This window comes from Salmo trutta, chromosome 7 (genome assembly GCF_901001165.1).
Source record: "Salmo trutta chromosome 7, fSalTru1.1, whole genome shotgun sequence".
Lineage (NCBI taxonomy): Eukaryota > Metazoa > Chordata > Actinopteri > Salmoniformes > Salmonidae > Salmo > Salmo trutta.
The window spans coordinates 9,489,043-9,516,735 of NC_042963.1; the positions used below are offsets into that span (position 1 = coordinate 9,489,043).

Below are 27,693 nucleotides of genomic sequence, written 5' to 3' on the forward strand. Positions count from 1 at the left end.
CTGCGCCCGGCTGGCGGGCGGCGATGGTTGCGCCCGGCTGGCGGGCGACCCTTGTTGCGCCCGGCTGGCGGCCGGCGATGGTTGCGCCCGGCTGGCGGGCGACCCTGGCTGCGCCCGGCTGGCGGGCGGCGATGGTTGCGCCCGGCTGGCGATGGTTGCGCCCGGCTGGCGGGCGGCGATGGTTGCGCCCGGCTGGCGGGCGACCCTGGCTGCGCCCGGCTGGCGGGCGGCGATGGTTGCGCCCGGCTGGCGGGCGACCCTGGCTGCTCCGACGGCACTGACCCAGGATTCACCAGGCTGGGGAGACATGACAGAAGCCTGTCCCTAGGCGTAGGCACAGGACTCACCGGGCTGGCGGGCGTCCCTGGCCACTCCGGCAGTTCGGGGCAGTCTGGCCACTCCGGCAGTTCGGGGCAGTCTGGCCACTCCGGCAGTTCGGGGCAGTCTGGCCACTCCGGCAGTTCGGGGCAGTCTGGCCACTCCGGCAGTTCGGGGCAGTCTGGCCACTCCGGCAGTTCGGGGCAGTCTGGCCACTCCGGCAGTTCGGCGCAGTCTGGCCACTCCGGCAGTTCGGCGCAGTCTGGCCACTCCGGCAGTTCGGCGCAGTCTGGCCACTCCGGCAGTTCGGCGCAGTCTGACCTCTCTGGCAGCTCTTGACTGGCGGGCAGCTCCGACGACTGTTGACTGGCGGGCAGCTCCGACGACTGTTGACTGGCGGGCAGCTCCGACGACTGTTGACTGGCGGGCAGCTCCGACGACTGTTGACTGGCGGGCAGCTCCGACGACTGTTGACTGGCGGGCAGCTCCGGTGATGGTTGACTGGCGGGCAGCTCTGACGACTGTTGACTGGCGGGCAGCTCTGACGACTGTTGACTGGCGGGGCTGGGGACACGCACCTTGGGCTTGGTGCGGGGAGCAGGGATGGACCGGACAGGACTGGGGACATGCACTGTGGACTTGGTGCGGGGAGCAGGGACGGGCCAGACAGGACTGTGAACACGCACTGGTGAACTGAAGCGTGGAGCCGGTTTTGCCACTCGTCCTGGCTGGATGCCCATCCTAGCACGGCATGTGCTGGGCATGTCCACCGGACGCACCGGGCTGTGCGGGCGCACTGGCAACACAGCGCGCAACTCCGCATACCAAGGCTCCTCCAGATCATCCCTCTGCAGGTCCTCAATCAACTGCCTCATCATCTTCGTCTCTTCCTCCGCCGTCATCCCCCACGAGAGCAGTGGTCTGGGCTCCTCCTCTGCCCTTCCGGACCACCCCATTAGCCCCCCCAAAAAAAATTCTTGGGGGTGTCTTCCGGGCTTCCTCGACCGACGCCAGCGACCCCGTCTGCTGGCCGGCGTCTACTCCATTGCCCGGACCTCCCTCTTCCGCTGCTTGGTCCCTTGGTGGTGGGTAATTCTGTAACGGCCGTCGTCTGAAGAAGTGGACCAAGGTGCAGCGGAGTTAGTGTTCATTATTAGAATTTAATATGAACACTATACAAAACAAGAAAAGAGTAAACCGACAGCAAACAGTCCTGTCTGGTACAAAACACTGACAGAAACAATTACCCACAAACCCAAAGGAAAAACATGCTCCTTATGTGTGACTCCCAATCAGCAGCAACGAGCTTCAGCTGTGCCTGATTGGGAGCCACACACACACACGGCCCAAAACAAAGAAATACAAAAACATAGAAAAAGGAACATAGAACGCCCACCCAATGTAACACCCTGGCCTAACCAAAATAAAGAACAAAAACCCCTCTCTATGGCCAGGGCGTTACATGAAAACACCATAAATCCAGAGAATGGCAGACTGATGACAAAATTTGCCCACAAAGGACCGCCGCACCACCTTCCTGTTCAAGTGAGCACAGCACAACAAGGTGAGTCCAAAAATATATTGTATTCTGCTGCATAAATTATGTAATATGCCAGGGAGATATGTTTACTGTAGTTAAGAAAGTAATACTAAGTGTATGTTGTGTAGTAAGCTGTTAGTAGTCCATGTGCCTCACCCACATTTGTTTAAGCAAGTCAGCCATATCAGCTATGTTTTTTTAAAGGCAGTAAATGAGGCCGAATTAACTTTTGCTGCCAGACAAGGCTCCGCTGATAGCCAGGGGTAGCAGTGGTAAGGTGTTTGGACTGCTGTTGGGACTGTGCTGCTGGGACTGTGCTGTTGGGACAGCGATATGTAGGCCCTACCGTTTGTCACCGTTATAATGCAATTAATGTATTGTTCAGTGTTGTGTAGTGGCATGCATCCCACATTTATTTTTTTTGTTTGCCCCAGCAAGATTTACATGCTAAAATCGCCACTGATCTATTCAATCTTGCAACTAGCGGCAGTAAACGGTCATGGCTAGAAGGGATCCATCCAGCTTTTGTCAAATTAACGTCAGATTTGACTTTGCGTGGCAGGTTAGGAGAATTTACGCAGCAGGTTATGAGAATTAGGTTAAGGTTAGGAAAGGGGTCAACTTTTGACATTCATTTGACAGCAGTAAACTGGAGCACCAAACCTGCCATAATTATAATTACATTTATAAATAAATGCACACAAAAATATATATAAATACACTTTTTCTCCATCCCTAGCAAACACATCTGATTAATCAAATTGCATTCTAAACTGAAGATCATGAGGAGTTGATTATTGGATTCAGGTGTGTTAGCTGGGGCTGGGGGAAAAACTGACACACCAATCAGGCCCGCCAAGGACTGGAATTGCCCACCCCTGTTGGGAATGTCTATTTGGCCAGAAAAGCATGGTAAGCTAACGTTACTGAGTGAGTATCATGCTGGCTAGTGTGACCACAACTGATAAAGTCGAGGTGGCTAGCTAGCTGCGTTTTACAGGCAGACTCAGTTTTACACTTAGCCTGCCAGTTAATGAATTTAACTGTGATGATCATAAATCATTGCTAGCTAAGGTACCTAAATATCTATCAGACGTCCAAGCAAGCAGTATCGTGGCATGTCAGAAGCAATGCATGTTGACTAGCTTACGTTAGCTAGATCATTGATTAAGCAATAGAGTGGATACTTAATTAATAGGGTTGTCATTTAATTAGCCAATGTCATTCTTGACATCATCCATCTTTGAAGCGGTTTGGCTGCAAAATTAGGCCTCAACAATCCAGGCATCTAAGATAGCAGCTAGCTACCTACAGTCAAACATGTTGTCATAATGGAATAATTCCCCTATGTGAAGCTAGCCACAATACGGATTAGCCAGAATAGTGGAATTTGCTGTTCGCCTTAGAAATTGTTAGTGAGATGAGATGTGATGCCATAATATAAATAATATATTGGCTTGGTATAAATTCACATGTATGCCATGTAATTTGTCATAGCCATTATCACAAAATGACATGTATACTTTTAATCAGATATATTGCATTTACAGACATGAATGTGAAGTAGGCAAACTGATACATTAATTCAAAATACAGATACCAGATTGAGGCTTTTGAGCAGCAGGATCATTGACCACTCTGTGTCAGTAAGTCATGAAATTGTTCTCCTTTACATTGCATGATACTAGGGAGGAGGCTGTGGGCCAGTGGGAGGTCAGGGCTCTCTCTTTCTAGTATTCTCTACCTCTCCGTCTCTCCAGGTGCTACTAAAACAGGCTGTTCCAAGAACATCTGGAGCTTTCTGACTACCTGCGATCTCTCCAGAGCACAGAGAAGTAAGCTACACTCATTATAGTATACTTGATGCACTATAAACCTACTTCACTATGGCAGTCTGCCTGTGTGACAACATAGCATATTATCCAGGGCCACTTGTTGGATTGGATTTACTGTACTCATGTCAAAACTCATACTCTCTCCTCCCTGTAAAAGTCTCCCAGACATTTATCAAAACTAACATATACATTCCCCTATCCCCAGGTGAGTCTGCTAGGCTATGGAACTCAGAGCAGCACCTGCCACTCTGTTGTCAGCTATAGTATCTAAACAGTTCCCTGTGGAAGGATGCAACTATTAAGGCTTTCAAAAGGCCAAATGACCAAATGCAATAAAGTGTTGTATAAACTAATTTTGTTAGATGACATAACTTTTTCATAGCATGTAGGACTTCACACTAACTTATGTTGTAACTTAAACACAGACTTGGAGCTTATGATTCAAAAGGTCTAAAGTAAATGCAAGTATGTCCAGGGTGAATACATTTTTATTCATGTACATCAGATACATTACACAGGTGTCAACTAAAATATATATCCCAGACAAGATTGAAGAATGAGACAAGAAGACAAAGTGAATATATGTCAGTGACTGCGTCTGTAGCAGTTTGTATTAATTTGAGTGGTTACTTACAATACATGTTGACAGAATGGCTGCGAGACAGAGTGAGCGAACTGTTGCTGTACTCCCAGCACAGAAGGTAGGTGGCACCTTGAAGAGGAATTTTACCCTGGGGGAATCTGGGCTTGTTTTCATCATGTCTGAGGCATTTCTAGGACAGTGAGATAACTACCCAGGAGAAAGGCAGGTCAGGGCTTCGCGTGCAGAATGATAAACCCTATGTAGTCCTGCTTTGTGGCATTTCGAAGGGTCTATGATATACTGATCATACCATACGTTTTTGTGGGTATAAATATGGTTGTCCTTAGAGCCATTGGACGTCTTTCAGCAATGTTCCTATCGGCGGAGTCATTGCCAAATATACAAGCAGACATTTTTTCCAGTCTCTGAAAGACTACAACTTGTGTTGGGCGGTGCTTCATACTCTGGACCCCGTCCCTCCCCCAAAGCGGGCTTTTTTGAAAAGGAGACAGACACTAACAACAATCCTTTGGGCAAAACTGAAAGAACTGTCCAGACGCAATGGCTTCCAGTGATTACTCTCATCAACACGAATTCAATGATGGCGCATCCATCATTCAACCATACATGTTTCAACCGTACATTCAATCATACATGTTTCAACTGTACATTCAACCATACATCATACATTCAACCATACATGTTTCAACCGGGATGTAGCGAAGAGGATTTAAAACAAAGAGTTGGATTTAGCTAACATAAAGTTAGAAGCTGAGCTACAGCCGATGCCAGCACCAAGAGGGCAGATGACATTACAGTACCTAGCAGGGGAGGCCGATGAGGGGAGGACGGCTCATGGTAATGGCTGGAACGGCGCAAATTGAATGGCATCAAATACATGGAACTCATGTGTTTGATACCATTCCACCCATTCTGTTCCAGCCATTACCATGAGCCCTTCCTCCACAATTAAAGGTACCACCAACCTCCTGTGGTGCCTCGCTAAGAAAATTATTTTTTCCTGCAAGCCATCTGGTTAATTTAGTTTATCTACTGAAACCCGTATTGTGTATTGCTGGCTAACATAATACTGTGTTACAGTAGGGGGAAATCAAATAATTTTCCTGTTTGCTAACTTAGCTACCTAGGTGCTATAGCTAGCAAACAACTACCGGTAGCCATATCTATGACTAAAAATAGAAGAGGTTTTACAATTGGAGCTCTTTTGTTTCTCGATTTTAAAACCTTTTCTCTTTTTAGTCGTAGATATGGCTAGCTACTAAACAGCAAGCTACAATGTTAGAACCAGCCAACTAAAGCTAGGTTTACCAGTAAACGTTAGCACGACTGAAGTTGGTTAGCTAGTTAGCCTGGCACCTGCTAACTTGTTATGCGCCACGCCTCACATTTGTAACTTGTTCGCAAATGTGTAACATCAGAAACTGTAAACAATTATACTAGCTAGCTATGTAAAATAATTTGAGGGTTGACAATGGTTATGATTATGGCCGTGCATTTCAATCTCACAAAATGATAGGTGTGATGCAAGATAAGCATGCCTGATAGACATGGCTGTAGGTAGATACGGTCTGCCTTCCTACCTACGCTCATTTGTACAGTCTTGGTCACTGTGCAAAGGTTGATGGTTATGCCATATCTTTCTATTAGGCTAGATATTGTTGTAAATGTAATCTCTGTGCCTGTGCACATGTATGCATGTTCAACTCGTCTATCCTAATGTTGATGTTATGCTGGCATGGTTCAACTGTTGTTCAAACTGTATAAATGTTTTAGTCTTACAGAAAAATACTGTGTGGTGCCTGGGCTTCTTCCTGGAGGGGATTCTAGATACAGAAACAGGATTCCTTTGCCTGCGTGTGTCATTGTAGCAGAACTGTATCCCTTGAACCATATCCCTCTCTAGGGATGAGACATTATGCTGGATTTCAAGCAGAAGACTCATGAGGAGCTGAATGGCAGGTTGGTCATGACAACACTCCTTCCACAGCTTTACAAGTATTTCCTGAACTTACTGTATGTTTCTTTGGAATGGCAATTTCATGACCATCTCTCCCATCTGGTGATCACCAGTTCTCTTAGCTACAGATTGTTACACCGGATAATGTGATTTAACCAATTAACTGATTTATGGGGTACATTACTGGGAGTTACAGGATACAGTTGAAGTCGGAAGTTTACATACACTTAGGTTGGAGTCATTAAAAGTCGTTATTCAACCACTCCAGAAATTTCTTGTTAACAAACTATAGTTTTGGCAAGTCTGTTAGGACATCTACTTCAGGACACAAGTAATGTTTCAAACAATTGTTTACAGACAGATTATTTCACTGTATCACAATTCCAGTGGGTCAGAAGTTTACATACACTAAGTTGACTGTGCCTTTAAAACAGCTTGGAAAATTCCAGAAAATTATGTCATGGCTTTAAAAGCTTCTGATAGGCTAATTGACATTATTTGAGTCAATTGGAGGTGTACCTGTGGATGCATTTCAAGGCCTACCTTCAAACTCAGTGCCTCTTTGCTTGACATCATGGGAAAATCAAAAGAAATCAGCCAAGACCTCAGAAAAAATATTTGTAGACCTCCACAAGTCTGGTTCATCCTTGGGAGTAATGCCCAAACTCCTGAAGGTACCACGTTCATCTGTACAAACAATAGTACACAAGTATAAACACCACGGGACCATGCCGCTGTCATACTGCTCAGGAAGGAGTCGCGTTCTGTCTCCTAGAGATGAACGTACTTTGGTGCAAAAAGTGCAAATCAATCCCAGAACAGCAAAGGACCTTGTGAAGATGCTGGGGGAAACAGGTACAAAAGTATCTATAAACACAGTAAAACGAGTCCTATATCGATATAACCTGACAGGTCGCTCTGCAAGGAAGAAGCCACTGCTCCAAAATTGCCATAAAAAAAGCCAGACTAAGGTTTGCAACTGCACATGGGGACAAAGATCGTACTTTTTGGAGAAATATCCTCTGGTCTGATGAAACAAAAATAGAACTGTGTGGCCATAATGACCATCGTTATGTTGGGAGGAAAAAGGGGGAGGCTTGCAAGCCGAAGAAAACCATCCCAACCGTGAAGCACGGGGGTGGTAGCATCATGTTGTGGGGGTGCTTTGCTGCAGGAGGGACTGGTGCACTTGACAAAATAGATGGTTTCTTGAGGAAGGAAAATTATGTGTATATATTGAAGCAACATCTCAAGACATCAGTCAGGAAGTTAAAGCTTGGTTGCAAATGGGTCTCCAAATGGACAATGACCCCAAGCATACTTCCAAATTTGTGGCAAAATGGCCTAAGGACAACATTGTCAAGGTGTTGGAGTGGCCACCACAAAGCCCTGACCTCAATCCGATTAGAAAATGTGTGGGCAGAACTGAAAAAGCGTGTGCGAGCAAGGTGCCTACAAACCTGACTCAGTTACACCAGCTCTGTCAGGAGGAATGGGCCAAAATTCACCCAACTTATTATAGGAAGCTTGTGGAAGGCTACCTGAAACATTTGACCCAAGTTACAATTTTTAAAGGCAATTCTACCAAATACTAATTGAGTGCATGTAAACGTCTGACTCACTGGGAATGTGATGAAAAAAAAGAAAATCTGAAATAAATAATTCTCCACTATTATTCAGACATTTCACATTCTTAAAATAAAGTGGTGATCCTAACTGACCTAAGACAGGTTATTTTTACTAGGATTAAATGTCAGGAATTGTGAAAAACGGAGTTTTTAAATGTATTTGTCTAAGGTGTATGTAAACTTTCGACTTCAACTGTAGGTAATGTTTGTAGTACAGAGAATTTTCCACCCACCTTAGCGACGCCGTCTTCGCCCTTGATTCAGGGAAACATGAGTCTCATAAAATGTCTGTGTCCAGTTGCAGGGGGTCAGTTTGAATTTACAAAATGATCCGTTATTAAAGTAATTACTTTTTTTGCTCCATAAAGTAATCCAACAATATGTGCGCCGCCAACATGTCTATTTCAAGTCTTCTCATTGATCGAGATGGCTGTCTGTCATCATGACATGCAGAACTTTGGGGCGGACACCCACCTGTCTTGATCAATGAGAGAAGACTTAAAATAGACAAGATGTCAGAAAACATCTTTGGGTAAATCCCATTATCTGGTGTAACAATCTGTAGCTACCGTTCTCTGCACTTGTGCATCTCTACACCTGAGACACACTGAACTACACTGTTCATACAATTTTTTTTGTATGTTACTTTTACCATATAACATTCTTGTTGAATACCCAGTTCTCTTGAGTTAACATGTGTACACACAAACATTCTTTGGAGATCTGAATGTTTAGCAACTGTTTGATGCTACTGAGCCCTATCTTCTGTGAATCCATAAGGACAGACAAATGTCTACGATTGATAGAAAATATCCATATTAATGTTATGGTGGCTCTAAATCATTCCTTTCCAACCTTGTTCCTGGAGAGCTACCATTCTGTAGGTTTTCAGTCTAACCCTAATCTAGCACACCTGATTCTAATAATTAGCTGATTGATAAGCTGAACCAGGTTAGTTACAACTGGGGTTGGGGTGAAAACCTACAGAAGGGTAGCACTCCAGGAACAGGGTTAGAGACCCTTGGTTTACCACAGGAGGTTGATGGCACCTTAATTGGGGAGGACGGGCTCGTGGTAATGGCTGGAGAAGAATAGGTGGTATGGTATCAAGATTATCAAACACATGGTTTCCAATTGTATTTTGTAAAGTGGTTTCTTGCATCAAACAACACATTTTCAGTCACCTTGTCTGAAGGACAAGTGAATGAACAGGTTAATGTCAAACCCTTCATGTTTTTTTCCAAAAGTCTCATGGAATGTAGACCAACATTGAACACCACACATTTTCTGCTACTGCAGGCTGAATGATAGAATAGCTATTTCCATGTTAAAATGTTACGGGATGCAATTTTCTCCATGATTTTAGCTGGTAAGCCGTTCTGGTAGGCCAGATAATCAAATAGCCACAGTAGCCTACTTGGCTACTGTTAAAACTAACTTACAGTGGGAACAGCATCAGTGTTCACAGTAAACATGTGATGGAAGTGTCAAAATTCTGTGCAAATGTTCAAGTTTGCTCTCAGCAGACCTGAAATTTGCTCAGTGCCTAAAAAAAATTGAGGGAACATTGATTATGAGCAACATTATTCAGCATATTGTGTGAATTGAACATTCATATTGCAATGTGATTTCCCACAGTGAAAGTCCTGCAAAATGAGCTACAGTACAATGTTAATATTTGTAAACTCTTCACAGTTGTGTTCTCTGGATGTCACTGAGTAGGCTGATACCCAATTTCCAGGACCCAAGATCCATAGGTAAAGCTGTACATTGCAATATGAATCTTCAATACACAGTAGGTTGACTGGTGAGCTAATGTGGCTCATTTCACAGTGGTGTCGAAGTCCTGGAATAAGAGTTACGACGCTAATATTTGTGTAAACACTTAACAGTTGTGTTCTGTACTGATACCCCATTTGATATACCCAAGATCCATAGGTAAAGCTGTACATTGCGCTATGAATGTTCAATAGGCTGAATAGTGAGGCGATTTCCCACAGTTAAAGTCCTGCAATAAGAGCCCAGACGCTAATGGAGGTGGAAACATTATGCTTTGGGGGTGTTTTTCTGCTAAGGGGACAGGACAACTTCACCGCATCAAAGGGACGATGAATGGGGCCATGTACCGTCAAATCTTGGGTGAGAACCTCCTTCACTCAGCCAGGGCATTGAAAATGGGTCGTGGATGGGTATTCCAGCATGACAATGATCCAAAACACACGACCAAGGCAACAAAGGAGTGGCTCAAGAAGAAACACATTAAGGTCCTAGAGTGGCCTAGCCAGTCTCCAGACCTTAATCCCATAGAAAATCTGTGGAGGGAGCTGAAGGTTCGAGTTGCCAAACGTCACCGTTTGGCACCTTCCAGAGTAGTGATGCTGGCTGGATGGGCGGGCAGGTGCGGTCAGCAATCGGTTGAAGAGCATGCATTTAGTTTTACTTGCAGTTAGAGGCCATGGAAGGAGAGTTGTATGGCATTGAAGCTCGTTTGGAGGTTAGTTAACACCGTGTGCAAAGAAGGGCCAGAAGTATACAGAATGGTGTCTGCGTAGAGGTGGATCAGAGAATCACCAGCAGCAAGAGCGACATCCTTGATGTATACAGGGAAGAGAGTCGGCCCGAGAATTGAACCCTGTGGCACCCCCATAGAGACTGCCAGAGGTTCGGACAACAGGCCCTCCGATTTGACACACTGAACTCTATCAGAGAAGTACTTGGTGAACCAAGCGAGGCAGTCATTTGAGAAACCAAGGCTGTTGAGTCTGCCGATAAGAATGTGGTGATTGACAGAGTCGAAAGCCTTGGCCAGGTCGATGAATACGGCTGCACAGTAATGTGTCTTATCGATGGCGGTTATGAAATTGTTTAGGACCTTGAGCGTGGCTGAGGTGCACCCATGACCAGCTCTGAAACCAGATTGCATAGCGGAGAAGGTACGGTGGGAAGCGAAATGGTTGGTAATCTGTTTGGTAACTTGGCTTTCGAAGACCTTAGAAAGGCAGGGTAGGATAGTTATAGGTCTGTAGCAGTTTGAGTCTAGAGTGTCTCCCCCTTTGAAGAGGGGGATGATCGCGGCAGCTTTCCAATCTTTGGGAATCTCAGATTATACGAAAGAGAGGTTGAACAGGCTAGTAATAGGGGTTGCAACAATTTCGTCAGATAATTTTAGAAAGAGAGGGTCCAGATTGTCTAGACCGACTGATTTGTAGAGTTCCAGATTTAGCAGCTCTTTCAGAACATCAGCTATTTGGGTGAAGGAGAAATGGAAGAGGCTTGGGTGAGTTGCTGTGGGGGGTGCAGGGCAGTTGACCGGGGTAGGGGTAGCCAGGTGGAAAGCATGGCCAGCTGTAGAAAAATGCTTATGAAATTCTCAATTATAGTGGATTTATCGGTGGTGAGTGTTTCCTAGCCTCAGTGCAGTGGGCAGCTGGGAGAAGGTGCTCTTTTTCTCCATGGACTTTAAAGTGTCCCAGAACTTTTTGGAGTTTGTGCTACAGGATGCAAATTTCTGTTTGAAAAAGCTAGCCTTAGCTTTCCTAACTGCCTGTGTATATTGGTTCTTAACTTCTCTGAAAAGTTGCATATCACGGGGGCTATTCGATGCTAATGCAGTACGCCACATGATGTTTTTGTTCTGGTCAAGGGCAGTCAGGTCTGGAGTGAACCAAGGGCTATATCTGTTCCTGGTTCTAAACTTTTTTGAATGGGGCATGCTTATTTAAGATGGTGATGAAGGCACTTTTAAAGAATAACCAGGCATCCTCTACTGACGGGATGAGGTCAATATCCTTCCAGGATACCCGGGCCAGGTCGATTAGAAAGACCTGCTCACTGAAGTGTCGTGTCTTTGGGGTACCATTAAACTGAAGACATGTTTATCAATTAACTCCCTGTAATTACTATCACGCGATCAAACTGATTAATTGTAATTAACTAGGAGATCGGGGCACCAAGGAAAATATTCAGATTACAAAGTTATAACTTTCCTATATTATAACATTATATATTATAGTATAGGCCGATATCTTCTGGTTTAAATGGTGTATTTTACCTCGCGTCCAGTCTAATTCCAAACGTCGTAAATTGTTGTATCTGCACGAACCCAGCCTTTACTAAGAGTCATCCATACATCAATTGTCTTAAAATCATTTATTTACTAAACTAAGTAATTCACAGAAAGCATACAAACAGTAATTATCGTCACAAAGAATTGGTAGAGTAATGTGCCCTAGTGGGCTAAACAGGCATGGCTGGTCTGTTAGACAATGGGTCATAAAAGGTCAGCTGAGGAGGCACACAGAGTTCATTAATATTAACAATTGATATGCTAATCCTTTGCACATGAACGCTCACTCATTCGGGAACAATTGCAATCAATATATATTTATGCTCAGTGTGTCGTCGGGATCCTTGTTGGAGAGTCGTTCTGTTGGAGAGTTCTCTCTCTCTCTCTCTCTCGGTTAGAATGGTTCTTTCAAAGCGACATTCATTAATGTCGTTATAGAATGGATGTTTCGTTGGTCTTCGCGTTCAATTATATAATTTACTTAGCTGCAGACTAATAATTAATATCAAAGACTTGTTCTTATTCTGTCGGTATCGATAGTCTAAAAGTTAACCACGTGGTATAGTTCACTTTCAGTATAGGAATTGGATGGTCAAACCTATTGGCCAACTCGCAATGGAGTGGAGGCCTGGTCTGAAGAAAGTTAATCAGGGTGGGGTTTTATAGTGAACATAGAACAGGCTTGTCACATGACGCCTGGTCCTGTCTGTGTCCCTGGGGGCGTGCCGATGACTGAGTTAAGCTTGGTACAGAAATACAATTCTATCACATTAACATCAGTACATAGCATCTCAATGTATTACAAATAGCTTTATCCTTATTAATACATTTTATACCACCATTTGCATGCAAGTCCCATAACTGAGGCTATTATATAAACAGTTTTATGGTAATATGGCTATATTGTCTCTTCTGAGTATCACAAAATTGTACCAAGCGGACCAGTTCGTAGCTGGATTCTTCACCAGTCTTCCATACCTTCTCCAGAACACAAATGTCGCTTGGCTCCCCAATTCTGTGAGTTGGAAGAATTTCCTGTGTCTCTCTATGGGCCATGTGGCAAGAGATTCTCCTCTGGAATTTTACCACCCCTTCACACAGGGACTGGGTGGGGGGAGGTAGGTTGGGGGATGGTGCAAGGGGGAGGTGGGTCAACTGTCCTCCCTGTACTCAAAGAGGCCAATGTCATGACAGAAGTGTTTTAGGGAGCGTTTGACAGTGATGAGGGGTGGTCGTTTGACCGCAGACCCATTACGGATGCAGGCAATGAGGCAGTGATCGCTGAGATCTAGGTTGAAAACAAGTGTATTTGGAGAGCAAGTTGGTTAGGATGATATCTGTGAGGGTGCCCGTGTTTACGGATTTGGGGTTGTACCAGGTAGGTTCATTGATAATTTGTGTGAGATTGAGGGAATCAAATTTAGATTGTTGGATGGCCGTGAACTGCAAGTTGTACTATTGTGGCTAATCCTTTTTGTGGCTAGCTTCACATACGGGCGTGCAACAGCAATTGCGCAAGGCACTGTGACATTGATCAACCAATGCTGTGTTATACCCTGATGAAGACCGCTTGTCTGTCAACGTTGGATATGAGGTTATTAAATTATTGCATCTGAGCTCCTAGAGTGTGCCGCTCTCCTTTTAGTTTGTCAAGTGTTAGACACCACAAATAAGGTGTTTGATTGACACAGATGTTTTATTAACACCCCCCCCCCCCCCCCATTATCATATTGGATTAAGAAATACAGAAATGGCTAAAAATGAATTAAAGTTTAAATAAATAATAAAATACATACAGATATGTAGAGAATGTTTGTTAATTTTAGTCAGTATTTTTGTATTTCCTTGCTCATTCATTTGTCGATTTTATTGATATTTATAATTATGACAGGTTTGGTCCTAGTAAACCAGTAAAGAGAAAACAAAAAACACTAGTCGCGGGAGAATGACGTATATCACGTATAGATTGTGGGCGTAACATGCGTGCGTCCAAAATACAGCACAATGGGGGCTGTGTTCGATTACTTTGAAGATGTATCCACCCTTTCTTCCTCGTGCATACACTAAACTATATGAAAGCGGAAAACAATGTTGCCACGTATCCATATTTCTCTCAGATCTGTGATTGTTCCAGGGGAAGGACTGTAGAAGTATTTTAACGGAGCCTGGCTTGCGAAATGGAAAAAGTATGCTAAAGTCGTCTTCTTTTTTTTCCACCTCGCGTTCTGCTTCTGACTTGTGTGTAGTGTTCCCCATGCAAGGTAGGCTACAGTGAAGTGGGACGAAGCCAATGACTGTCATTCCATTTGGGACGCTCCCTGTTATTGTTTATATCTAGTTAGATAGCGAACTAGGTAAAGTAGCGTAATATTATGGTTATGCATGTCACACGAGCCTGTCTGGTTGTATTGAAATGTTTGACCCTGCCAAGTATAACGTTAGATAATTAACTACCTATGTCACTTAATATTCAGCCCAAAATCCAGTCCAATTTCTTATAGGCAACTGGCTAATTTTGCATGCTGACGTTAGCCTAGCCTACGTAGGCTAATTCTGCCTGAAGGTAACTCTGGCATGATACATTGCTTTATTCCTAGTTCGCAAGCCGGGCTGGTGTGCTAATGACATGTTTTTTCTCTGTAGGAACACAATGTCCAGTACTGAGTCCGAGGTTAGCGTTGCAGGTTCGGTGGTGTCAGACCCTCAACACTCTCAGAAACTTCTCAAGGCCCTTCGCTCCTTTTGGCAAGAACAATGCTTCCAAGACGCAGTGTTAGTACTGGACGGGGAAAAGATTCCAGTCCAGAAAAACATTTTGGCTGCGGCTAGTCCATACATCAGGTAATCAGTTATGTCTTGCTTTACCTTTGTCGCAAGCAGAACTGTTGCAATGGATGAAATCCATTCCATGGTTATTATAACTTTGATAAGGCTGGGGATGTGACACAGTTTCCAGCTGTCAACAGGGTGTCTCCCGCAGTGTCCCACTCGATGCTGGTAGACTGTCAGTTATTTTACCTGTCATGCTGATCAAATTTTATTGGTTGAGTACACATATTTTGCAGACGTTACAGTATATTTGAATATACTGTAATAATATATTTTGCAGACGTTACAGTGGGTGTAGAGAAATGCTTATGTTCCTTGCTCCAACAGTGCAGTAATACCTAACAATACACTCAAAACCAAACAAAAAGGAATTAATAAATACTAGAATGCGACACATACCGTATTCTGACATATTCCATAGAACAAAACTGAACTACAACCCTCCAAAGGAAGATGGATCCATGTACACCATTGAGCTCCAGGGTATCTCTGTCACTATCATGAAGCAGATCCTGGACTACATCTTTAGTGGGGAGGTGAGTAATGTGCAATACTGTAAATGGGCCTAGAATAATGTGAACATAAATGGGATTATTTTACTGGCTTTTAAATTGCCTATAACAATATTGTCCTGTACTTCCTAACTCTTTTGAGGGAATCCATATTCCTATTTGTAGCTTAGTTTTTGAATCTTCTGTTCCCTACTTGAACAACCCTGATCTTAAACTCATCCTTCCATCCTGCTCATTGTTATCTGTGTGTAGATCAGTCTGAGTGAGGACACCATTCAGGACATGGTCCAGGCTGCTGACCTGCTGCTTCTGACAGACTTGAAGTCCCTGTGCTGCCAGTTCCTAGAGAGCTGCATTGCTGCAGAGAACTGCATTGGGATCCGGCTCTTCTCTCTACATTACTGTCTGCACCATGTTCACCATGTTGCCACAGACTTCCTCCAGACACATTTCCGTGATGTGGCTGCCACGGACGAGTTCAGGGAGTTACCCCCAGACCGGCTGTGTGAAATCCTGTCCATGGAGAAGCTCAACGTGGGCAATGAGAAGCATGTCCTGGAGGCTGTGGTGCGCTGGCTCGGTCATGACCTGGAGGAACGGAGGGTGAGGACCTTGTTTTACTACTAGGGGTGTGGTGGTTCTGCCCTTGTTTCTGTCTGTCAGAAAACAACCTCTAGTATTTGATGGCTACAAAAGTAGAATTACAACTACAATTATGTTCAGAGACTACTACATCATTTGAAGACTGTTTTTCGCACACTATTTGCCTCTCAGCTCATCCCGAGTAAACTATTTCTGATCCTCCCCCAGGTGCACATGAAAGAGGCAATGTCATCAGTGTGGATCCAGGGCCTGGACCAAGGTTACCTGAGGGAGCAGGTGTTGGGAGAGCCCCTGATGAGGGAGGTGATCAGGGAGTACTGCAACGCTCCACTGGGGGGTGCTGCACTGCAGGGCGAGGCTCTTCTAGCTGCCTTCAAACCTCGTGGATACTCGGAGTGCATCGTCACTGTAGGGGGGGAGGAGAGAGGGTGAGTATTTGCTGACTCTGGCAGGATGTCCAGGCGTAAGATGTCTACGTTCTGTTGAATGTGTATATGAATCATACAATGTGGCCGTAACGCATTAATTCTCATTTTGCAGATTGCTGTGGTTTTGTGTGAGTATGCTTGTTAAACAAACAGTTTGCAATGGAAGTTCTTGCAAAACATTCAGAGAACTGAAAGTTATGTAAGAATAGTGTGGTTGATATACCGAGAGATTTGAGATGTAAAACAACTAAGTAAAGTTTGTTTTATGGTGACACAGAGAGAGGATGAGGTTAGAGAGGGAGCCAGTGTGTCAGATAAAGCCAACAGGATATAACTCACTTGACTTCCTGTTCTCTGGTTCCTGTTTAGAACGAGGAAGCCGTCAGCCATGGCACGCTGCATGTGTCCACTCTATGATCCAAACCGTCAGCTGTGGATCGAGCTGGAACCAATGAGCATTGGCCGAATAGGGCATGGGGTGCTGGCTGCAGGTTGGTATTGAATCCAGACCTAGTTTTTATTTTTACAATACCAGTCAAAAGTTTGGACACCTACTCATTCAAGGGTTTTTCTTTATTTTTACTATTTTCTACATTGTAGAATAATAATGAAGATTTCAAAACTATGAAATAACACATGCAATCATGTAGTAACCAAAAAAGTGTTAAATAAATCAAAATATATTTGAGATTCTTCATTAGCCACTCTTTGCCTTTGACAGCTTTGCACACTCTTGGCATTCTCTCAACCATCTTCACCTGAAATGCTTTTCCAAAAGTCTTGAAGGAGTTCCCACATGCTGAGCACTTGTTGGCTGCTTTTCCTTCACTCTGCATTCCAACTCATCCCAAATAATCTCAATTGGGTTGAGGTCGGGTGATCGTCCCACAAAGCGCTAATCAGAGGGTGTATCACTGCAGAATGCTGTGGTAGCCATGCTGATTAAGTGTGCCTTGAATTCTAAATAAATCACCAACATTGTCACCAGCAAAGCACCATCACACCACCTCCGCCATGCTTCATGGTGGGAACCAAACATGCAGAGATCATCTGTTCACCTACTCTGCGTCTCACAAAGACACGGCGGTTATAACCAAAAATTTCAAATTTGGACTCATCAGACTAAAGGACAGATTTCCACCTGTCTAATGTCCATTGCTTGTGTTTCTTGGCTTAAGCAAGTCTCTTCTTATTATTGGTGTCCTTTAGAAGTGGTTTCTATGCAGCAATTTGACCATGAAGGCCTGACTCATGCAGTCTCCTCTGAACAGTTGATGTATGTTACTTGAACTGTGAAGCATTTATTTGGGCTGCAATTTCTGAGGCTGGTAACTCTCTAATGAACTTATCCTCTGCAGCAGAGGTAACTCTGGGTCTTCCTTTCCTTTGGCAGTCTTCATGAGAGCCCGTTTCTTCATCAGTGCTTGATGTTTTTTGTAACTGCACTTGAAGAAACATTCAAAGTTCTTGTAATGTTCCGTATTGGCTGACCTTCATGTCTTAAAGTAATGATGAACTGTTTCTTGTTGCTTATTTGAGCTGTTCTTGCCATAATATGGACTTTGTCTTTTACCAAATAGTCCTATCTTCTGTATACCCCCCCTACCTTGTCACAACACAACTGATTGGCTCAAATGCATTAAGAAGGAAAGATAATCCACAATATATTTTGATTTGTTTAACACTTCTTTGGTTACTACATGATTCCATATGTTATTTCATAGTTTTGATGTTTTCACTATTCTACAATGTATAAAATATTAAAAATAACAAAAACCCTGGAATGAGTAGGTGTCGAACTGTTTGACTGGTACTGTACACACACACACAGTAAATACAGTGCGTTCAGAAAGTATTTTGATCCCTTTTTCCACATTGTTACAGCTTTTTTCTAAAATGTATTAGATTTTTATTGGCGGAAACTGGATCAAGTTGTCGATCCAGAGCATCCCAAACTTGCTCAATGGGTGGCATATCTAGTGAGTATGCAGCCCATGGAAGAACTAGGACATTTTCAGCTTCCAAGAACTGTGTACAGATGCTTGCGACAAGGGGCCGTGCATTTATCATGCTGAAGCATAAGGTGATGGCGGCGGATGAATGGGAAGATAATGGGTCTCAAGGTATCTTTGTGCATTCAAGTTGCCATCGATAAAATGCAGTTGTTCGTTATCCATAGATTATGCCTGCCCACACGATAACCCTACTGCCACCAAGGGACACTAATCACAATGTTGACATCACAAAACCTCTCGCACTCACAACGCCATACATGTGGTCTGCGGTTGTGAGGCCGGTTGGACTTACTGCCAAATTTTGTAAAATGATGTTGGAGGAGGCTATGATGGAGAAATAAACATTAAATTCTCTGGCAACAGTTTTGGTGGACATTCCTGCAGTCGGCATGCCAATTGCACACTCCCTCAGAATTTGAGACGTCTGTGGCATTGTTGTGACAACTGCACATTTTAGAGTGGCCTTTTATTGTCCCGAGCACAAGTTGTACCTGTGTAAGGATCATGCTGTTTAATCAGCTTCTTGATATGCCACACCTATCAAGGTGGATGGATTATCTTGGCAAAGGAGAAATGCTCACTAACAGGGATGTATAATAGATTTGTGCACAAAATGTGAGAAATTAGCCTTTTGTGCTTATGGGAAATTCTGGGGATATTTTATTTCAGGTCATGAACCATGGGACTAATACTTTACATGTTGCGTTTGATATTTTTGTGTGTTATTTCATAGTTTTCATGTCTTCACTATTCTACAATGTAGAAAATAAAAAATGAGTAGGTGTGTCCAGTCTTCACTGGTACTGTACGTATACACAGTGCAGGCTTCATGGCAGCTTATAATTATGGATCCCACAATTCTCATGTAAGTCAAACCCAACCCAGTGTAAGGGATCAACCATGAATTAACACCATTCTTTGTCCTCTCAGAGGGCTACCTCTTTGTGATGGGTGGTATGGATGAAACTAAGATGGTCCTGAGCAGTGGGGAGAAATATGACCCAGACACAAACACCTGGACCCCCATTCCTTCCATGAAACAGGTATTTTACTTAATTGATAATGCCCTCGAAGCCGGTGTTTGGAGGATATATTGGCACTGGTGTTTTGTCGAGGGCCGGCAAACCATGCCAATATATCCTCCAAACACTGGCTTTGAAGGCATTATCACTTTTTTATACAATGGGGTTACCAACATATTCATATGATTGACATATTTTCACATGTTGGTTTTATTCATGCTATTTCATCCTTCCACAAGATATAGTTCCAACACAAATCTAGGGTTGCTACCTAAGCCGGCTGGTTGTTCGTTTGCCATAGACGTGACCTAGTCGTTCAGTATTTTTATTCTGTATCTATGAATGCAACCCAGTTCTTCCTTCTAAATGTTCCATTGCCATACTGGCTGGCAACGTTCATATCCCTTGCTTGCTAGCTAGCCAACTACGGCTAACTTAGTCACGTCAAACAGTGTAGCCAGAATAACAATAGTAGCTTCATTTGCATTTGTGCTGTTTTCTAGTGACATTTATTTGGACACATCCATAAGAATGATGCCAGCTGATTCATGATTTCGACTGGCTGAGAAAGGGTGCCTGTCTGGCTCATCCCGAATCTCGACACGTTCATTACTATAGGATAGCTGGAGATCAAATTTGAATATTGAAACCTATGTTGCAAATGTCGGAGAGGCAGACAGCAAGGTTTATACAAATCTTCGCTGTTGAAAACTAAATGTTAGTATAAAAGAAACGTGAGAATGTCTAGATGCTTTTATAGTGGAGATCAAGTTTATAAATTGCCTGGCTGGGCTGATGAGACCGTGGATTGCGCAGTGAGATGGAACAGAGTAAATAGGAATTTTAACGTCATAGATTTGGCCGGTGGTAACTTGTGGAATTGACACCTTCTGGAATGCAGTTTTAACCAATCGGCATTCAGGATTGGACCCACCCATTGTATAATACTCCACACAACATAGAAACTACTACTTTTTTTTCTTTCTTTGCAATCCTTCCAACCTGTCAGTAGCAACATTCAACCCACTTGTTTCATAGACATTTCAAGTGATGTCATTTTGAAGTTGTTACTAAAATTGGTTATATAGACCAAATGTCTTTCACTGAACCAAGTTATTTAATCTATCAAACGTTCCATGTATCCTTTTTACTTGTATAGGCTACTCACTGGTAGCCATGTTCTTATCTATCCTTCTAAAGTGTTATCGTTGAGTAATGCCACCAGGGGTCAGTATTGCCCAGTATTATTAAAGGCTTCTGCTCTTTGTTTGGTCAGGCGAGGCAGAACTTTGGTGTTGCAGAGCTGGATGGGATGATCTATGTTTTGGGAGGAGAGGATGAGGACATAGAGCTCCTGACTGTGGAGGTTTTCGACCCTCACTTTAACACCTGGACAACCCAAACCAGCATGACAATGGTCCGCAAGGTGAGACATGAGCACTTCCAGCTTGCTATAAACACATTCACAAATTGCAACTTCTCCAAATCTCTCACCACTTGCCTAATGATCTCGCCTCTCCTCAGATTGGCTGCTATGCCACCATGAAAAAGAAGATCTATGCCATGGGTGGTGGGTCATATGGAAAGCTGTACGACTCAGTAGAATGCTATGATCCGAAGACCAAGCAGTGGACTGCAATCTGCCCTTTGAAAGAGAGAAGGTACAGAATCAACTCAGTAGTTAAAATAAAATAGTTCCTGTCAAAAGTTTGGACACACCTAGCCAAGGCTTTTCTTTATTTGTACTATTTTCTACATTGTCTTCACTATTTTTCTACATCAAACTATGGAATCGTAGTAACATTTTAATTTTTTAAATCTAAATATCTTTGAGAGAAATCAAAGTAGCCACCAACAAGTGCCTTGATGACAGCTTTGCATACTCTTGGCATTATCTCAACCAGCTTCACCTGGAATGCTTTTCCAACAGTCTTGAAGGAGTTCCCACATATGCTGAGCACTTGTTGGCTGCTTTTCCTTCACTCTGCTATCCAACCCCATTCAATTGGGTTGAGGTCAGGTGATTGTGGAGGCCAGGTCATCTGATGCAGCATGCCATCACTCACTGTTGTCAAATAGCCCTTACACAGCCTGGAGGGTTGTGTTAGATCATTGTCCTGTTGAAAAACAAATAATAGTCCCACTAAGCGCAAACCAGATGGGATGGCGTATCGCTGCAGAATGCTGTGGTAGCCATGCTGGCTTTGAATTCTAAATAAGTCACTGACAGTGTCACCAGAAAAGCATCCCCACACCACCTCCATGCTTCATGGTGGGAACCACACATGCGGCGATCATCTGTTCACCTACTCTGCGTCTCACAAAAACACAACGGTTGGAACCAAAGATATCAACTTTGGACTCATCAGAAGAAAGGACAGAATTCCACCTGTCTAATGTCCATTGCTCATATTTCTTGGCCCAAGCAAGTCTCTCCTTATTGGTGTCCATTAGTAGTGCTTTCTTTGCAGCAATTCGACCATGAAGGCCTGATTCACGCAGTCTCCTCTTAACAGTTGATGTTGAGATGTCTGTTACATGAACTCTGAAGTATTTATTTAGGCTGCAATTTCTGAGGCTGATAACTCTAATGAACTTAACCTCTGCAGCAGAGGTAACCGAATCTTCCGTTCCTGTGGCGGTCCTCATGAGAGCCAGTTTAATCATAGCGATTGAAAGGTTTTTGCGAATGAACTTGAAGAAACGCTCAAAGTTCTTTAAATGTTGTGTTGACTGACCTTCATGTCTTAAAGTAGTGATGGGCTGTCGTTTCTCGTTGCTTATTTGAGCTGTTCTTGCCATTATATGGACTTGATCTTTTACCAAATAGCCCTATCTTCTGTATACCACAGCTACCTTGTCACGTCACAACACAACTGATTGGCTCAAACGCATTAAGAAGGAAAGCAATTCCACAAATGAACAAGGCACACCTGTTAATGCATTCCAGGTGACTACCTCATGAAGCTGGTTAAGAGAATGCTAAGAGTGTGCAAAGCTGTCTTCATGGCAAAGGGTGGCTACTTTGAAGAATCTAAAATATACTTTGATTTAACACTTCTTTGGTTACATGTGTTATTTCATAGTTTTGATGTCTTCTATTATTCTACAATGTATAAATTGGACTAAATAAAGAAAAACCCTGGAATTAGTGTGTGTGTGTATCCACACACACTCTCACTAATGTTTAAAAGTTGGGGGTCAATTAGAAATGCCTCAAGTCCTCAACTGGCAGCTTCATTAAATAGTACCTTCATTTCTCAGAACAAGAGTAGACTGACGAGTTTCAGAAGGAAGTCTTTGTTTCTGGCCATTTTGAGCCTGTAATCAAACCCACAAATGCTGATGCTCCAGATACTCAACTAGTCTAAAGAAGGCCAGTTTTATTGCTTCCTTAATCAGCACAACTGTTTTCAGCTGTGCTAACATAATTGCAAAAGGGTTTTCTAAAGATCAATTAGCCTTTTAAAATGATTTGGATTAGCTAACACAACGTGCCATTGGAACACAGGAGTGATGGTTGCTGATAATGGGCCTCTGTACGCCTATGTAGATATTCCATTAAAAATCAGCCGTTTCCAGCTACAATAGTCATTTACAACATTAACAATGTCTACGCTGTATTTCTGATCAATTTGATGTTATTTCTATGGACAAAAAAAATTATTTGGGTGACATGTCTGAGTATGCAGGCCATGGAAGAATTGGGACATTTTCAGCTTCCAGGAATTGTGTACAGATCCTTGCGACAAGGGGCCATGCATTATCATGCTGAAACATGAGGTGATGGCGGCGGATGAATGGGATGACAATGGACCTCAGAATATCATCACGGTATCTCTGTGCAATTGTGTTCGTTATCCGTAGCTTATGCATGCCCATACCATAACCCCACCGCCACCATGGGACAAACCTCTCGCACTCACGACGCCATACACGTGGTCTGCGGTTGTGAGGCCAGTTGGACGTACTGCCAAATTCTGTGAAATGACGGCGGCGACTTATGGTAGAAAAATAAACATTAAATTCTCTGGCAACAACTCTGATGGACATTCCTGCAGTCGGCATACCAATTGTAGCATTGTGTGGTGTGACAAAACTGCACATTTTAGAGTAGCCTTTTATTGTCCCCAGCACAAGTTGAACCTGTGTAATGATCATGCTGTTTATTCAGCTTCTTGATATACCACACCTGTCAGGTGGATGGATTATCTTGGCAAAGGAGAAAAGCTCAAACAGGGACGTAAACAAATGTGTGCACAATTTGAGAGAAATAAGCCTTTTGCGCGTATGGAAAAATGTTGGATCTTTTTTCTTTCAGCTCATGAAACATGGGACTAATACCTTACGTGTGTCAGGTTTGACTTTAGAATAGAATACACTGTTATTGTCCACATTTAGATGGAACATTTATGAAGAAATCCCCTGTGATGGATTTGTTTACTGTTGGTGTTGCTATTGATATGGTCTCATTGAGTGACCCCTGATGTTATGGTGTGAATGTCTCTGCCTTCAGGTTTGGCTCAGTGGCATGTGGTGTGGGTCAGGAACTCTATGTGTTTGGAGGGGTGAGGAGCCGTGACTCAGACAACCCAGAATCCAGCACCATGACCACCTGCAAGTCTGAGTTTTTCCATGATGAGATGAAAAGGTAAATAATAGTGCTTGTTACTTTGATCAAGTACTTCTTTATTTGAATTTATGCTTTAGCCAGAATGTGTTTTTTACTGGGTGTATCCTTGTTACCTAAAGATGTATGTACAGTTGAAGTTGGAAGTTTACGTACACTTAGGTTGGAGTCATTAAAACTCGTTTTTCAACCACTCCACAAATTTCTTGTTAACAAACTATAGTTTTGGCAAGTCGGTTAGGACATCTACTTTGTGCATGACAAGTAATTTTTCAAACAATTGTTTACAGACAGATTATTTCACTTATAATTCACTGTATCACAATTCCAGTGGGTCAGAAGTTTACATACACTAAGTTGACTGTGCCTTTAAACAGCTTGGAAAAATCCAGAAAATTCTGTCTCCTAGAGATGAATGTACTTTAGTGCGAAAAATGTAAATCAATCCCAGATTAACAGCAGAGGACCTTGTGACGATGCTGGAGGAAACCGGTACAAAAGTATCTATATCCACAGTAAAATGAGTCTCATCATCGTAACCTGAAAGGCCGCTCAGCAAGGAAGAAGCCACTGCTCCAGAACCGCCATAAAAAAAGCCAGACTACGGTTTGCAACTGCACATGGGGACAAAGATCGTACTTTTTGGAGAAATATCCTCTGGTCTGATGAAACAAAAATAGTACTGTTTAGCCATAATGACCATCGTTATGATTGGAGGAAAAAGGGAGTCTTGCAAGCCGAAGAACACCATCCCAACCATGAAGCACGGGGGTGGCAGCATCATGTTGTGGGGGTGCTTTGCTGCAGGAGGGACTGGTGAACTTCACAAAATAGATGGCATCATGAAGCGGGAAAATGATGTGGATATATTGAAGCAACATCTCAAGACATCAGTCAGGAAGTTAAAGCTTGGTTGCAAATGGGTCTTCCAAATGGACAATGACCCTAAGCATACTTCCAAAGTTGTGGCAAAATGGCTTAAGGCCAACAAATTCAAGGTATTGGAGTGGCCATCACAAAGCCCTGACCTCAATCCTATAGAAAATTTGTGGGCAGAACTGAAAAAGCGTGTGTGAGCAAGGAGGCCTACAAACCTGACTCAGATACACCAGCTCTGTCAGGAGGAATGTGCCAAAATTCACCCAACTTGTTGTGGGAGGCTTGTGGAAGGCTACATGAAACGTTTGACCCAAGATAAACAATTTAAAGGCAATGCTACCAAATACTAATTGAGTGTATGTAAACTTCTGACCCACTGGGAATACAAGCTGAAATAAATCCTTCTCTCTTCTGAAATTTCACATTTTTAAAATAAAGTGTTGATCCTAACTGACCTAAGACGGGGAATTTTTACTATGATTAAATGTCAGGAATTGTGAAACTGAGTTTAAATGTATTTGGCTAAGGTGTATGTAAACGTCCGGCTTCAACTGTATGTATGTGGTCTCTGTTTACTGTATTTGTAGTTGATCAAAAATCTTTTATTTTCCCAATCACGGTCTGTCCAGATGGATGTACCTTGATGACCAGACTCTCTGTGTTCAGACCAGTTCCTCTTTTGTGTATGGAGCTGTCCCCATTGGCGCCAGCATCTATGTGGTGGGGGACTTAGACACTGGTGAGTTAAAGGCAGACTCCTGAAGTAAATTACCACTACTTGGCAAGCATTGGCAAATACATCTTACTGTATGCGTGCACTGTGTAATGTATACATCGATCTCTAAAGGTCTGTGTGTCTGCGCAGGTACAACCTATGACTATGTGAGGGAATTCCGTCGCAGCTCGGGGACGTGGCACCGCACCAAGCCCATGCTGACATCTGATCTGTGCAAGACTGGCTGTGCAGCCCTGCGCATCGCTAACTGCAAACTGTTCCGTCTGCAGCTGAAGCAGGGTCTGTTTAGACTCAGGGTCCCGTCCTCCTAGATGGAGCTCATTTAGGTGCTCTGTCTCCACACTCACACATTGGCTATGGGCACAGCAATGGAACATGAGAATGGAGGTTGAAGGGACGTCCAAAGGGGATGTTTGGAGTATTTATCTGCATATTTTGGTGGCTTTCTTAGGTTCCATCATGGTATTATTCTATGTGTGGGTACTTGCTTGAAGAGGGACGGCTTTTTAAACATGACGTTATTTCATATGCAATTTAACAATGGGTATGATTTGTAAATACGTTTTACTGACCATTTACCCATTGCTTTTTGTTTACTTCGTTCTTGCTGCTGCTTGGTGGGTTTTAAAGAATTTAACGCAAATTTTAAGGGGAGAAAAGCAAGAATGCAGTAGTACTGTCATTCATTGTAGCATAGGTGGTCATTTTTAAGGGAAATCTATACCCGTTTCTAACACTGCATTTTTTTATTTTTGTTAAAGATGAGTCGCTGAATGACAGCTAGAGAGACATGGCATTTTCGTTGTTACTTTATAGTAGCTAAGGGATTCGTGGCCTTTGAATAGACCTGGGTGATATGGATAAATCCATAAATATATTGTGACTGAATTGTCACGATAACGATACGATAAATGTATAACATTAATGTGCATCGGTTACTTTTTACATTATCCTTAGGTACAACACTCAAAGTAGTAGTTATCACTTGTCCTGTTAGCATTCGCCCATATTAGCAGCCTTATTTCGTTTCAAACTTGACATTTCTTTAGTATAGACTACTTATCGATATCAGTAAAATGCCCTCGTGGTGGGTTTGGTTGGTGGCAATAATTGTTCTGGTTTATCATGACAACTAGAGCTACACGAGGAGACTTCTAAAAGAACAGATGTGGTTTTACTTGTTCCCTTAGCTATGGGACTTGTAGCCTATAAAATAAGCAAAATGTCGTCTTTACCCACAAACTTAACTTAAAATAGACTGTTTTTAAATAGACAGCTTTGAATGAGTAATGCCAGAAGCTGGAGCATACTTTGTATTGAAATGGTAACAGGTTTTATATAACGTTACTGTATCTTAAGTGAAATCTCTTTGGGACGTGCGTGTTTAGTGAATGTAAAGCTGAGTTAAGCCCCTTCCTGCCATTGGTTTACCCTTAACCAAGCACTCTAGGCACAGTGTGGGCCAGAAATGGATTTAGAGTTACTGGTGTCACTCTAAAGTTGCTGGATGTATTTTGCTGATGACTTTTGAACTGGCTTTCTAGTCAGTGTGGATGATTTTTTTTGGCATCTGTTGACCCCATTTGTTCTCTCACACGCTACAGAACTCACAGAAACATATAAGAAAAAAAATGCATTCACACGCCTTTATGAAGCCAACAGAGCTCAGGACACCTCTGAAAAGCACCAAGAACAAATGTAAGAACAGGTATCACAATTTACACTTAACACTGTATACTTGCAGCATGTTAGTGTATTGCTTAGAGACTCAACATTCCATAGTGTCACTCTCACAGTTTACACTAAAGACTACCTGCATTCTTGTGGTCCAAACAGTGCTTTCACAAAACATTCACCCATTGTGTAACTATTAGAACACTGTGATATGCGCTTTATGCATTGTTCTTCTAGGAATTCTGCAATAGTACCATCAAGTGGTTGTTAACCAAAGTTGGGATGTGAGAATTCAAATGTTTGTATTTTTGTATTCAATTCTGTGGGGTAGCAAGGAAGGTGTCATGGAATGAGCTCAATCATGAGTGTCTTCAGTTTAACGAGATGGATTAAACAACACTGGCCAACTCAGTAGTT

The 27,693-nt window shown here is 43.0% G+C and overlaps 1 protein-coding gene across 6 annotated transcripts; it reads left to right on the forward strand.

The window, feature by feature from the left end:
• The first annotated feature begins 3,102 nt into the window (after positions 1-3,102).
• Positions 3,103-27,683, forward strand: LOC115196867 (gigaxonin). 6 transcript variants are annotated; one of them, XM_029757835.1, is made up of 13 exons: positions 3,103-3,693; positions 6,071-6,256; positions 14,592-14,789; positions 15,199-15,313; positions 15,542-15,892; positions 16,100-16,320; positions 16,690-16,811; positions 19,266-19,378; positions 20,634-20,783; positions 20,882-21,018; positions 23,874-24,008; positions 25,487-25,605; positions 25,732-27,683. In XM_029757835.1, exons 2-13 carry the CDS (start codon positions 6,213-6,215, stop codon positions 25,911-25,913), a joined length of 1,887 nt encoding a protein of 628 aa, XP_029613695.1. In that variant the 5' UTR covers positions 3,103-3,693; positions 6,071-6,212; the 3' UTR covers positions 25,914-27,683. The 6 variants fall into 6 exon arrangements, with proteins under 6 accessions (XP_029613695.1, XP_029613697.1, XP_029613698.1 ...); XM_029757837.1 differs by having other exon boundaries at positions 3,110-3,693; positions 25,496-25,605; XM_029757838.1 differs by lacking the exons at positions 3,103-3,693; positions 6,071-6,256 and adding an exon at positions 13,728-14,209.
• Positions 27,684-27,693: the final 10 nt, after the last annotated feature.

What these genes read in the sequence shown, in the direction of transcription:
- LOC115196867 (XM_029757835.1), top strand. Translation starts at nt 6,213, where the DNA reads ATGCTGGATTTCAAGCAGAAGACTCATGAGGAGCTGAATGGCAG. An exon ending in ATGACCTGGAGGAACGGAGG is followed by an intron (nt 15,893 to 16,099) that starts GTGAGGACCTTG and finishes ATCCTCCCCCAG; the next exon opens with GTGCACATGAAAGAGGCAAT. An exon ending in TGCCCTTTGAAAGAGAGAAG is followed by an intron (nt 21,019 to 23,873) that starts GTACAGAATCAA and finishes CTCTGCCTTCAG; the next exon opens with GTTTGGCTCAGTGGCATGTG.